The sequence below is a fragment of the Amphiura filiformis genome, chromosome 16 (genome assembly GCF_039555335.1).
Source record: "Amphiura filiformis chromosome 16, Afil_fr2py, whole genome shotgun sequence".
Lineage (NCBI taxonomy): Eukaryota > Metazoa > Echinodermata > Ophiuroidea > Amphilepidida > Amphiuridae > Amphiura > Amphiura filiformis.
The window spans coordinates 42,155,340-42,169,953 of record NC_092643.1 but is presented as its reverse complement, the minus strand read 5'-3'; the positions used below and the strand labels follow the sequence as shown (position 1 = coordinate 42,169,953).

The 14,614-nt window shown below is 34.7% G+C and overlaps 1 protein-coding gene across 1 annotated transcript in view; it reads left to right on the top strand.

Moving 5' to 3' along the window:
- LOC140136018 (sialate O-acetylesterase-like) overlaps nucleotides 1-14,614 on the top strand; it is a 42,287-nt gene that overhangs the window by 6,132 nt on the left and 21,541 nt on the right. Inside the window, exons 4-7 of the mRNA XM_072157726.1 lie at nucleotides 318-462; nucleotides 1,634-1,847; nucleotides 2,900-3,045; nucleotides 3,552-3,682. Coding sequence (XP_072013827.1) covers nucleotides 318-462; nucleotides 1,634-1,847; nucleotides 2,900-3,045; nucleotides 3,552-3,682 — 636 coding nt within the window. The remainder of the gene's footprint in view (nucleotides 1-317; nucleotides 463-1,633; nucleotides 1,848-2,899; nucleotides 3,046-3,551; nucleotides 3,683-14,614) is intronic.

Sequence of the window (14,614 nt, the reverse complement as noted above, 5' to 3'; positions counted from 1 at the left end):
ATTGTAGATTTACCATACACTACATGTACATGTAGAGCTACCTAGCTTATTGTGCATAACCCCATGAGAACTACCTGCCTATTGGTCAAAAAGGAGTTTTCACTATCAATTGGACCAATCAGCAACATTGTTAGAATAATTTCTCCACGCAAAAAATGGGGGTGAATTATTTGTAAAACTCCATTCTGATTGGGGATTAAAATGAAGATATCATGTAATTGACCAATCAGAGACAATGTTAGATCGGCAGGTAGTGCTTAGGGGGTTAACTTTTATAAAGTCTAACCTGATTTACATATATTTGCATACTATTTCAGGCAATGAATGCAACAGCAGAATTGGCTGCATCTGTCAATTATCCCAACGTAAGGGTGTTATCAGTCAAACAAGCAGAGTCATCTACACCGTACTATGACATGAACTCGACATCATTATATCATCTATGGGCAAAACCAGATCCAGGTATAGTTAGAATTTAATAACTGTGCATCAGTTATTTGGAGGGCATTGTGGAAAATCTAAACATTTTGCCTTTGGAACCAAGATGATGATATTCTGAGATCCAAAGCAAAATGTCTAGATTTTTCACAATGCCCGATATATTATCGATGCAAAGTTATTAACCTCATTCATAACCGTCATTTTGATATTTTCACTTTACAACATTTTCCTCAAAAGTTTGTAAAAATAAAAAGTGTTACAGGACAACATCAGAATCTGTGCAAATATGGTAGCGCGCAAATCCAAATACGGCAAGATAATTTTCTTGCCAATTTGTCAACCAAATCGTTATGACAGTATAAAACTTATTATGGTGGGCCGGGAGGGGCACTCATGTATAAATGTTGTATCTGCATGAATTGACTTTTAAAAATTACCCTACAAAGAACTCAAAAAATTGTCATATTGAGGATTTTACACACCCTAAGCGAGAACTTTCAAGCGAAAATTCAAAATTTCCTAACAAGTTCTTCTCAATCGTATGCCTTGCCTTAATACTTGTCTGCCAAAGGGGCCTTGATGACTGCTTGAATGTTGAAAATATCAAACTTTGATTTTGATAATTGGCCCCAGAAATTGTGTTATCGCAAATGTGTTAAGGTGGTACTACACCCCCTGATAAATTGTGTAACTAATTTTGCATTTGTCTCAAGAAATAACTACACACTGGTAACAACAAAAGTTATGTAGGGGCAATAATATACATAACTTTTGTTACCAGTGTGTTGTTTTTGAGAAAAATGCAAAAATAGTTACAAATTTATCAAGGGGTGTAGTACCACCTTAAATTTAACCAAAGTTGATGTCAGAGCAGGGCTCAAAAATGCAGGGCATTTTGAGTAACACTTAATAGATGGGTGTGATTTTCTGGATAAAATGGACTAAATAATCCTCATAAAAAATCAGATATTTGTGGCCTTTGTCACAAAGATATGTCTGGAATGCTGCATGGACTTTTGTTTGCCTAATATAAATCGGAAATTTATTATTATTTATTTATTAATGTCCCCTCGTTCCCAAACAGACTACTTGTTCCCAAACCATGAACACTCCCCCGCATCACCCCTTAGTAGATACGATGATGAAGGATTTTGAAATCATTCCTAACTTTGTCTTTTTTTATGTACCACAGATTCGCTTGGAGCTAACGTAAAGCAGGGTTTCTTGTATTTTTCTGCTGTGTGCTGGTTCTATGGGAGAGACTTATACGACATATACAAGGTTCCAATGGGAATGATCTCCACTAACTGGGGTGGCACTCCTGTAGAAGCCTGGTCCTCACCAGATGTGATTGATACATGTGTGCCTGCTGCTAAAAATAAAAAGGCTAATCTTACAAAAAGCAGGTGAGAATTACAGCACAGTATAAGGGTTAAAATACTGAGTTTCTGGCACAATAGTCAGGTTTTAAATGACCTTTTCAGTGTCTGTTATTGTGGTAAAATTGAATTATCGTATTCATTCCATTAACCCCCCATGTCCCTATATAAACGCCCACCCGGTGACTTTTCAATGTTAAGCAAATTGATATAACTGCCCGTGCAAGTCTGAATCATGTTCTGAAACATATGACACACTGATGATGATAGATGAATATTTTGGGCCTTTTTTACGTCTCGTTGGCCTAAACAATTCTAAAAATAAGCGCTCGCACAAAATGATTTTGTTAAGTACGGTACATACTTGAAATCTTCTGAGTATTACAATAGATTTGTTATTATGAATTGTTATGAATTGCAATAGCAATATTTTTCATAAAAAATGTCCAGTTGCATAGCCAATATTTACCAATTCCAAAGCCCATGTAAGTGTAAAACCTGCCAAAAAAAGCAACATCAAAGGACACACAAAATACAAGGGGACAAGAAACAACAAATGTAGGCACAGAAGTAGTAAAGTTCAATAGCCAAAAATTAACAATTCAAAAGCACACAAAAGTGTAAAACCTGCAAAGATGACAAGAATCAAGTAAACAACATAAAAGTGCACTGGAACAAGTGATGAAAAGTTACTGTGCACCTGAGCAGACAGACTAAACCAAACAGACAGTAAAAGCAACTGATGTTTCTAAGCAGGTATATTGCTCTTTGCTGCACAAAGAGGTGTATCTCAAAAGGCTGCCTTTGTGATTTTTTTTATTATTGTCATGAAATACACTGTAAAATTAACTTTGTATATTAATTTTTAGGTATTTATCTCAATATTACTACCTCATGTCCATTCATTGAAGAGAGAAGCATGCTCAAATATCAAATACCAATATAAAATGTGACAATGAAAATAAAAATCACACAAGGCAGCCGTTTGAGATACGACAGTATGTAATGCAGACGACAAACTGATATAACTGTAGCTTGTGTATCATGGTTACTAAAGGTATGTTACCTTTTGTTGACAGCTTCACTTCTAAATCACCAAAAGAATCTCAAGCCAGAGAAGGAACATATTCTAAATTTGGAGGTCCACATGAGGACAGTGTTTTATGGAATGCCATGATTCATCCATTTCTCAATATGACCATCAAAGGTGCTATATGGTACCAAGGTGAGTGAGTGCCTACTCAATTGTGAAATTGTTCTTAATTATATTTAATTTATTTTAAATAGAAAGGTTCCTCAGTTTGTGTGTGTGGGGGTGGGGTGCTTTGGTTTTTGCTTGCAAACAAGGACATCTTCATGACTTTTCCTTGGGTTGCAGAATATTTGATTCGGACATCTTCAGTTTGATAGCGATACACAATGTCTGTGGTTGCTGTCAGGAATAGATAGTGTGTGTGTGAATGATCCTTCAATTAAGTGTAAAGGCTTCTGTAAATGTTCATTAAATATGTGGGTAAGGAGGTAGGGTGTTCTACATTTTACACAAAATTGCAAATTAAAAATAAATGTGGCCCAATCATATCCACTTTTATAGTACCATAGTGTGTTTGTTAGGAGTAAAAAAAAACCTTCAAACTTAAAAATAAAATAATACACAATTCAATAACTCAAAAGTTGAGAAAAATTTAAAAGTTTAGATTCTTCTTCTTGTGATAATGTTGTTCATTGCAGGTGAAGCCAACACTATAGCTCCAGAAAATTATAGATGCCTTTTTCAAGCTATGATAAGTGACTGGAGATATAAATGGTATGCAGGCTCAGCTCAGCAGACAGACCCATACTTCCCTGTTGGATTTGTACAGGTAATTGGATAGAAAAAAGAAAAGCTGCTGAGTTGCTGTGATCATTGAGCTTTGCAGATGAGATTGCTGCAAAGTACATATTGAGGGCTCAAAGCAACACCGTCTCATCACCATTTTTGGTGAAAATGAAATTTTAGTACCAATATTTGTGACCCGTTCTAACAAAACCAAGAACAAGTCGCATTTTTGTCATTTCATGATTTAAATAAAAATGTAAGCACTAGACACTAAGCTTTAAAATGATACCAAAATTATATAAATAGCATCAATACTTTTCAAGATATGGATAATTTTGTAAAATGATACCTTGATATTTTTGCCAAATTGATATTCTGAGTAATGGGCCAATTAGTTTCCTGCCTTACACAGGATTGAATAGGGATTATCATAGTTCAACTGTTATTTATTGATTAAATAAACCTCTTTTTAATAAGTACTTTCAAGGATTTGAAAGTCCACTTAGTGCCACAGTCAAATACCATGAAATTAAGAATTCCAAAATTTCATTTTTTTTTATGGGTATGTCATCTTTAAAGGCCTATAACTCAAAAACATGTTTAGCGACTTGTTCTGGGTTTTGTTGGAGCTGGTCACATTTTCAGAAAATAATGAGTGACCAGTGACAACAATCACTTGGGTTCATTTCTAAACCCAAGGGCTATTCCATTTAAAATCCACACTACCCCTGTGGAAGATTTTGGAAATATCTTCCACATGGGGAGCATGAATTTCAAATGGAATTAACACATTAGCAGCTCCATTTGAAACTCACTCTCCCTCAGGGGAAGATTCAAGTTGAATCTTTCTCAGAGGGTGTATGAAATTTAAATGGAGCTACCTAATGCACCCATTCCATTTGAAATTCATATTCCCCCTGTGGCAGATACCCTAGTAAAAATGAGGATGCAAGTATCAGTTCTTGCGCAAGTTCTTGACCCTCAGAACAAAGGAAACTTGCAAAAACTTGCAAATGCTTGCATCCAAATGCTAGTATTTCGGACACTTTTTTTTGGTTTCTGCAAGTTTCTTGAGTGAATCTTGAGTGACCACGATCATGAGGAGTGTAACCAACTTGCATTTTACTTGACTTTTTATGCAACTTTATGCAAATATATGCAAGGTTTCATAATTGGCACCTGTCAATTATTGTTCTTGCCCTGTTATATGCTAATTTGTAATTTGGTCATCTACCAGTGTTCAGAGCTCTGTTCTGCCTAAGCTGCATTATGATGTCTGTTGAGTTGTCTATACCTATGGCTATACATAAATGGATCAGAGGACTTCATTTATGTGACCTCAAGTAACTGAATTATGTACACATCCATTAAGAAGATTGAGAGTCATGGTTTTTTTTAGGGACTAGAACTTAGAAATCTATAACCATTGCATAATTATGGTGGGGAAAATCAAAACTCAACCTGACAAACGCCCTAATCGCAAGACCCGCTGACCTGAAACAAGATTTTACCCTGGAAATAATCTCAGTTTCAATCAATATTCTTACAGTGCTACTGTGATTTTGTGTGCAGTGACCCGGGCCCACTGCAATGACGCCAGTGCATAAAAAAGTTCTGAATTTTGATATTCCAAACAGAGATCGGAAGTTTAAATAATCAAAATCTGTGATGAAATTTACTATTTTACTACATTATTAAAGTTCTTCTGTCCCTCTCAACATCTCTGGAATATCGAAAAAATCGACTGTGCATATCCCTGCTTCGGACCCTGCTTACACTGATCTGTAATGCTGCCTGCATACTAACTTAATAAAATGGCATAGTGGGGTTTTTTTTTCAACAGCATCATGAGTGTGATCTGCACCAGCCTTACTGTCATTATACTCCCCTTTATCGCCAGACAAGCGGTGTGGACTCTGATTAACAAGATTTTGTCTTTCACAAACATTGAGGCTCAGTGTCAGTCAATTAACACTGCCAAGCGTCCATGGGCAGCTGATGAGCAGGCACTCAAGTTTCATGCATGGTACTTGATCTTTGCTGGGGTGAGCTCATGTTTGCATGCGATAGGCCCAAGTTCAAAATTATAGGCCTATAACTTGAGCTAGGCTGAAAAGCCTATAACAAGCATGTGGCATACATGTATACCCTGAACATAAGCCATTCTGTATTGAATATTTTGTGAAAAACTTTTATATTTAATAATAACTTTCATAAAATCTCAGGCGGCGGATGACATGATCGAGCCGGCAACTCGTGAAACCGCCCGGCCGTATGGCATTTTCCATATACTCGGTTAGTTTTGTGGGGTTCATTATCGAACCCCAACGGTTTTAGCTTGTATTTATATTATTTATCAACATAGGCCTATTTGTTTGTGATATTTCAAGCGTTTTAAAATTTCAAAATAATCCCATTCAATTACACGGTTGACGATGAAAATTTACTGAATTTAGGGAATGCACGTCATACACCACCTGTAAAATCTTATAGTTCTAAAATATGATCTATTTCTATCTAGGATTAGTATGTCTTGTATAAAGCATTGTTAGGCCGTATAAAATTAATGTTTTGGTTCTCGTCCAGAGGATTTTCATGAATTGATGAGGGAGGGAGGTGTTTTTTTTTTTTTTTTTTTTTCAATGTAAAATTAGCATTGTCAGTAGTTTTCGGTCTTCTCCAACAGTGCTTGAGGAAACGATGAGGCCCTTTTTTTTTTTTTTTTCAAATGTGAGATTCTGAGGGATTTATTCTCCTAGAGTACCACAAAAAGACTTGGAAGTGATGCTTGTTCTCTAATAAACTTATTTATATGTATGAAGATTTCATAAATCATTCCAAAGTCTAAAAAATTGAAAAATCTAAAAAAAAAAAAAAAATCTGACAAATCCCAGAAATTGAGGAGGAGGGGCGAGAACCAAAATATTAATTTTACACGGCCTTATCTAAATGTTAGTATTCTTATCTCTTTCAGTTTAAATCACTATATATCACTTTTCAGATTGTTTGTTCTTGTCTTCTTTATCGATGGAGTCGTTCATAAGAACTAAATACTCCTATTTGGAAAGGAATCCAAGAATTATGCAAGCCTTATAATTCTGAATAAAATCATTCTACTCCAACAATCCCCCGTACATTATTATCCTATATTTAGTAACCTAAATGGTAACCTGAGCTTTATTCCTTTTATTTTAAACCAATCCTCTCACATCCAATGCTGTATGATTTTACACCTCTCCTACTGCAATAAATATGCTTTACAATTTCTAATTTTTCTTTGCTTACTAAATTTTATTATCCAAACTGTTACACAACCCATCGACACATCACATCAAAGCTTCCATTGGGCGCCCGTTCCTTTTTGTAAAGGAATTTTTATTATTTTTATTTTATTTTTTCTCCTGTAATATAACTTTTAATGACTTCTATTTGCTATTTCTGATATTAATCGTATCCGAAGGGTTTTTATTCTGAAGTGCAATTTGAGTGACCTCATGAAATTCACGAAATTAAATACCTGTTTTACAGTATACATGACCCCCTCTGCCAAAGAAAATGACAGCCCTAAGACGTGCTTGATTTTGTGCTATATTCAGTAGAAAGCAGTGGCGTAATGATCAATATTTGGTATTGTCATTGCAAAACAACCCATGCAGATGTCTCTGTTAGCTTCTGTTGGCCATCTCTCCTATCTAAACGATCATTGTTGGGTTGCAGGTCAATATTCTTAAAGATTTTTGTTCCGAAAGGTGTTTGCTCCGAAAGCTTTTTGTTCCAGAAGTTATTTGTTCTGAAGGGATTTGGTTCTGAAGTGCAATTTCATCAGAAAGGTTTTTAAGTTAATTAATTGTTCCAAAAGATTTTAATTCCCAAAGGTTTTTAATCCAAAGACTTTTTATTCCCAAGAAGTTTTTTGCTCCGTAGGTAGGTATTTTGTTCCAAAAGTTTGTGTTTCCGAAATTTGGAGTAATAACCTTTCGGAACAAAACCCCTGAGCCAAGGCAAATTATTTGATATATTTTAAAATGAGAATTGAGCATTTTTAATTTTTGCCCCCTTTATGGCCATATTTGATCAGCCGGATTCCTTGTCATAGGATGCCAGAGAAACAAAATCACCAAAAAATCGCATACCGTATGTACCCTTTTTCAAGGTTACTGTGTTGGTCTCTTGTTCATCATCTGGACTAATGTCTAATGTGGTCTACTGAAATAGCATCGAGGCAATAATAGAAAACATAACTAGATATACTGCAGCCTACTGAAGTCCAGCTGTGACCTTGAAGTGACCTCTGATGACCTTGAAAAGATTTGGAACACATTTTTGCATTTCGTGAAATATGTAGGCATTAAGCTTAATAGCCAGACGATGGTGGCCGACAGTCATTTAATGCGGCAACAGCCAATAGCGTAAATAAAAGAGACAATATGACGGCAACACTGCAACACAAATTTGATTTTTGATCAAAAATTAGATTTTTGATCAAAAATTTGATAGTTTGATCAAAAATTTGATTTTTGGTCAACAATTTGATTTTTGATCAAAAATTTGATTTTTGGTCAAAAAATTTAATTTTGGTTTAAAAATGTGATTTTTGGTCAAAAATGTGCATTTTGGTAAAAAATGTGATGTCAAAAATGTGATATTCTCGATAACATTTAGTAACTGTTTAAAGTGGGGTCGCTGAACGGTGTTACGATATCTACACGCTTCATATACAGTGATCGTGGACTGTAAGCTGATGCAGAGACCTCCGATATCTGGTATAATTAGTCGCCAATTTCAGTTTGAGAGCGAGACTCCAGCGGGTGCCAGATATCCAGAATAATTGTTTTTTTAAATGTGTAAAAAGTATAGGACCAAACCGTCAGTCAAGTCTCTAAGAAGTCTGATGAAGACCCGTGAACGGGTCGCATTATGTTACTAGAAAATTTGTTTGTGAGTCCAGTATTTGATTCATATTTTTGTTTATTTTATACTACTGGATGACTCAAAACATTCATAATCTTATAGGATGGAAGATTCTCAAAGCATAATAATGGTTATAATCGGTTAAATAATTAGGGAGCTAGAGCCAATTATGTCAAATGGTGACAGAAAGAAAGAGAAAGAAAGAAGAAGAAGAAACCACTGAAATAAAACAGTCCAGCCACCGCTCGGCTGGACTAACTATATGTTGTACCTGATCGAGTGTGTTAAATACATTTTTGAAATCCATGGGCCTAAACGAATAATTTGATATATTTAAACATTAAATTTGAGCACTTTTAATTTTTGTCCCCCAAGGAGTAATTTTAGGGTCATTTATCAGTCTATAATATCAAATTGATTAATTCAATTAAACAATTCATTGATGTTAGCACTGGGTAGTAGCCATTTGACAGGAAGTCTAGAAAGTTGACCTTGCCGCTGCGGGTGGTCTTCCTGTGCTTTTGAATGGGACAGCAGTAACCTTGGCCAATTTTTAGACCAAAATTTTGTATTTTTCGGATTTTTTGTAAGTTTGTGAGAGCATAACAAGACTATCCGTTGATGGATTTTTATTTCCGTCAGTAAAAATTTTTTTAATTAAGTTGTTCATAACATATTAAAAAGGCAGAGACCCTTGCTGTATAATAAATTAGCTAGGTAAGTTTTGAGTAACCTTGGTGAAAATTATCAAAAAAATGCCTATTCTTTTATGTGTGTACGGTCCATCACCTATCACTTGGTAGTCTTGTAACATGTCTAATGGCGCTGCCCATGACCACTCGATGAATTGTTTAATTTGAATTAATCAATTCGATATTATAGACTGTTTATCTCAAAATGCTCAATGATGTCAAAGTGCCATCAGCCGATTCCTTGTCAGGGGATGCCAGAGAAACAAAATCAGCAAAAAAATTGCATATATGTAATGTACCCTTTTTCAAGGTTACTGCGTTGGTCTATTGTTCATCATCTGGACTAACATGTCAAATGTCGTCTACTGATATAGCGTAGAGGCAACTTAAAAGGGCATTTTGTGATCCACAGCCTCATCCCCCACTTTTCTCAAAAAAGTTGAGATTTTTATATCACTGGAAACCTCTGGCTACATAATGTTTATGTACAAAATATTTCTTGCAGATTAATTAGCTTAGCAAAGATATCATGAAATTTGAATTTCGTTCTGGTGCACCAGAACGAACAACGCATTGTCTATGGAGTAGTGTAATACACATAATCATGCATAACTCGCGAAGGCAAAATCGGAATCAATCGAAATTTTGGGAATAGGTTTCTTTCGTGGATATCTAATGAAAAATGATATAAATAGAGGATGCTAGGATCACGAAATACTCCTTTAAGGTTATTAATTATTTTAAACTGTTGTGATTTGGTAGTTCACAGCATCTTACGAATGGTAGTGAGCTTTCGCAAAAACTGTATTGCTCAATTCACAGTGAGTGTGTAGAAGAATTAAAATATCACAGATATACTTTTATAGGTGCTGCGGTTCTTGAGTTACGTTGTAAAGAGGGCTGAAACAACAACACTTTTGTAAAACGTACATAACTCATTAACAACAATAAAAGCAAGTTTGCAAAGTATATGATTAGCAGAATGAACTTTTGGAAAACATCAAGGTGTTATTTTTCAATAATATATTGATCTAGATAATGAAAATCGATTTTTAGGTTGCTTCACCAACAATACCTCGCTCTACCCTTAAAGCATAACTATGTGTTGTACCTGAGTGTGTTATTATGTCACAGGTCTAGGCCTACAACTTGACATTGTAGATAGTGCAAACTATTATTTTTCTGAATCTCCTGCAAGTGAACAATTTTCTGCCATTTCAAGAAAATCGGAGCACCTTAATTTTTTTACCCCTGTACAAATAGAATAGTTACCTCTGACCTTTTTAAGGTTGGTCTGAACCCTGGAATTATGGAAACTTTCGGACCTCATAACTGCTAAACTATTAGTCTAAAGAATATAAAAGTATACATTTTTAGAATGGAAATGACTTGATAAATTCATCTGTGAGGTCCAATTTGGGCCAAAATGCTCATTTTTGGAGAAAATCCAAAAAAACAGGTTTTTGGCCCAAATTGTTTCAAGCATAGCGTAACAAAAAAAATTGTTTGGCCAAAATATTTTTTTAATTATTTTAAAAACTAGATAAAAATATCTAGGACCCGTATTTTTATTTTTTTAATTTTGACCAACTTCACCAAAAATATTTGAAATTTGGGTGAAAATCAGGCTTTTTATGATTTTTTGAAAATTTTGCATTTTTGACCATTTTTGGTGCAAATTTCTCAAAGTTGGTCGAAATTCAAAAAATAAAAATACGGGTCCTAGATATTTTTATCTAGTTTTAAAAATAATTTTAAATTTTTTTTGGCCAAACAATTTTTTGTTACGCTATGCTGAAAAATTTGGGCAAAAACCTGTTTTTTGGATTTTCTCCAAAATGAGCATTTTGGCCCAAATTGACCTCACAGATGAATTTATCAAGTCATTTCCATTCTAAAAATGAATACTTTTATATTCTTTAGACTACTAATTTAGCAGTTATGAGGTCCGAAAGTTTCCATAATTCCAGGGTTCAGACCAACCTTAAGCCACTTAACTTAATTTTGCCTCCCCCCGGGACAATTTTGGGGTCATTTATCTCAAAATGCTCAATGATTGTCAGGGGATGCCAGAGAAACAAAAATATTGCATATGTACCCCTTTTCAAGGTTACTGTGTTGGTCTATTGTTCATCATGTGAACTAACATGTTTAACTAGCATAGAGGCAATAATTGAAAGAATAACTATGTGTTGATTGTCAATCATTGTCAAATCAATGTTGATTAAAGGGCCTATTAACATATGTCGGTATTCATACAATTGCATAATAAGCGGGATTAGCCACAAGCGAAAGCGGAAGTTCAACTAAGCCATTAATGATCAATCTTGCATTAAATTAATTGAATTAAATTAACCTCCTGATTGTCTTTTTTTTTCTTTGCAAATCACTGATGTCTAGCAAACACCACACCTATATTTATTGTAATATTAATCATGTATGAAACAAGCACAATCTAACTATTCTGATGATTGACAGTTATTTTGAATATGCCGATATATATAGGCCTATTCTACACGCTGGCATTATTGTACTGCGCTGGTGCTCCTTTGTTAAAAGGAAAATCCCTGTTTGGAGACGGCTAACATGGTTCCCGTGACACACCAACATCGCCTGGCTAATAATTACTTGGTACAGCAGAGATAGGCCTACTAAAATCAATACCCTTGATTTGCATTTTACTCGCAGTGTGCTGGCATTTGTTCGCAAGCATTGGTGTTCTAATGCAAGTACATGCCGAATATTGTCTGGTCACAAAGCGGAAAAATTCATTGGAATACGATATCTTTGTTGCATTTCGAGATATGAAAGTGACGTACCTGTGCCCACCAAATTTTCTGAAAAAGGGGGTCATTCAGTGTTGGCAATGTCAAAAATGGGGTGATTTTCTATGCGAGCGCCCAAAATTTCACATCATTGACAATCATAAATAGCTTTTTACCCAATTTTACAGTACAAAATAGAAAAAACTCATTTATTTTACAGTACAAAATAGAAAAAACTCATTTATTTTGCTCATAATGTGCACGAAGCATGCCGAAATCTCAATTTTGAGGACTAATTGTTCATGAAAGGGGTCATTCAGTGTATGCTACTGAAAAAACGGGGTCATTGAGTGTAGGATTTGCCCAATATACCGGGGTCTTTTCATAAGCACATGACCGTCAATATATGGGAGTGCTCCCCCCAGATATGCCCATTTAAGACCAAATGGGTAGTCAGTTAAGTTAGTAAAGTAAGCTAACTATAACATACACTAATATTATTAAGGTGTTCCCGCTATGCGGTCCACCAACAAATATAAGACCTCAAAACGAGCATACCTGCCAACATTGAAAACCTAGAGTCCATGGCGAACGTAGGGCGCAAAGCGCCTGTAGTATCGCCCCTGACAGTGGGGGTACAGGGCAAAGCACCGGTGGGGGTTGAGAGGGCAAAGCCCCCCAAAGCTAGAGGGTTTCTACACTGTAAAAACCCTTATAAGCACCTTCACTGAAGACACATTTTATAGAAAAACAACAATACATAACAAGGTGAAAATGAAACCCTAGGCTTTTATACACTTTGAGGAGGGATTTATACGCCATATCTAGCAACAATTTGAACACATATTTGATGACTAAAACCTTTGAAAAAAATATGAAAAAAACATTCTGGGACCTGTAATTATAAGTTTGAAAAATATGCTTCCTTCACACAGAAAATGTGCTTTTAAAAATGTAGTTTCCTATACTTGTGTATATAACGAACATTCATTGAAGCGATTTTTTGGCTTTATAACAAGGCCTACATGACTGATAGGACATATGATGCACAATACAAAGTTGAAAATTCAGAAAAAAAAATCCATTTAAAAAAAATGTCAAAGTTTTTGTTGACTTTGGAGAACCACTAGACATATTCTGATATGATGCACAATACAAAGGTAAAAAATTTTTTAAATCCATTTTTTCTTATTTTTTTCAAAGTTTTTAGCGACTTTGGAGAACCTCTAGACCTATTCTGAAGGTTTGCATTTGAGGAGGCATTTTATACTCAATATTTAGCAACAATTTCAACACAAATTTACAATTTGATGCCTTGATAATATCCAAAAGAATACTTAGCATTGAAGAATTAAAAAAAATTACAGAACTTTCATTTCTTAACATACACATGCTGAGTGAACAGAAAAAAAAATAGAATAACACATGGAGATTAAAAAAAACCTAAGTATAACTAAATCAAATTAAACTGGTAACTTGCAAAACTTTAACCACAGAGCAGTACATTGTAACTGAACCAAATCTTGTTCATGGTTGTTTGTTTAACCATGGATAAAGATAATTATGCTCTTCAAACACATAGGTTCCATGACTTTGGCAAACAAAGTTACACATACTTGTGTATAATACATGCAGTCTTCAGACCAGGCTATGCACACCCAATCGATTAGATCTGGTTAACTGGTGCTGCTTGATCAGCAGAAGAGATACTTCTCCATCTTCTGGTACAGTAAAGCTATCATTTGCTGCACATTTTGCTCAAATTTGTACTTTTTACATGATTGTATTGCCTAATGCTATCTGAAATACCATGTAAAAGACTAAGCCTGAGGTAAAATTAGAGTTTTTATAACAAAACTGGGATCCCCAGAGCTCCACAGTTACATGGCTAAGTCAGTTTTTTTTAAATACTTTTTACCTACTTTTTACTTATTTTCGCTTAGTTAAAATGATCAGAAGACCCCCTTGACAGATGAAGTGTTACCAATATTATGTAATAATTTTTGACAAAAAAGAAGAACAAAATTAAAATTGTACCAAAATAATACATTAGGCCTATGTCTTTTATTATCAATCTCCAAAATAGAAGCAGAAAAGACCCGAGAAAATAAAATAACTCTATATACCCTAACATGGAATTCCAGATTCTTTTGATAGTGAACTGAAAAATTCCAACTTTTATTTGTAATTTTAGAAACCCTCTATACCCTCTATGGAATTCCAGACTTTTTTGGTAGTCAATTAAATAATTCCATCTTTTTATTGGTGTAATTTTAGAAACCCTCTATACCCCTCCATGAAATTCCAGACTTTTTTTGCTAGTCATTGAAAAATTCCAACTTTTTATTTGGGTATTTTTAAAAACCCTCTATACCCCTCTCTGGACTTCCAGATTTTTTTGGTTAGTCAATTGAAACCCTCTATACCCCTCCATGAAATTCCAGACTTTTTTTTCTAGTCATTGAAAAATTCCAACTTTTTTTAGTATTTTTAAAACCCTCTATACCCCTTCATGGAATTCCAGACTTTTATGCACAAAAGGGTGTCAGAAATCCAGGTTTCTTTCTCAAGTATGCTTTGGAATTCCAGACATTTTAGAATAAATTT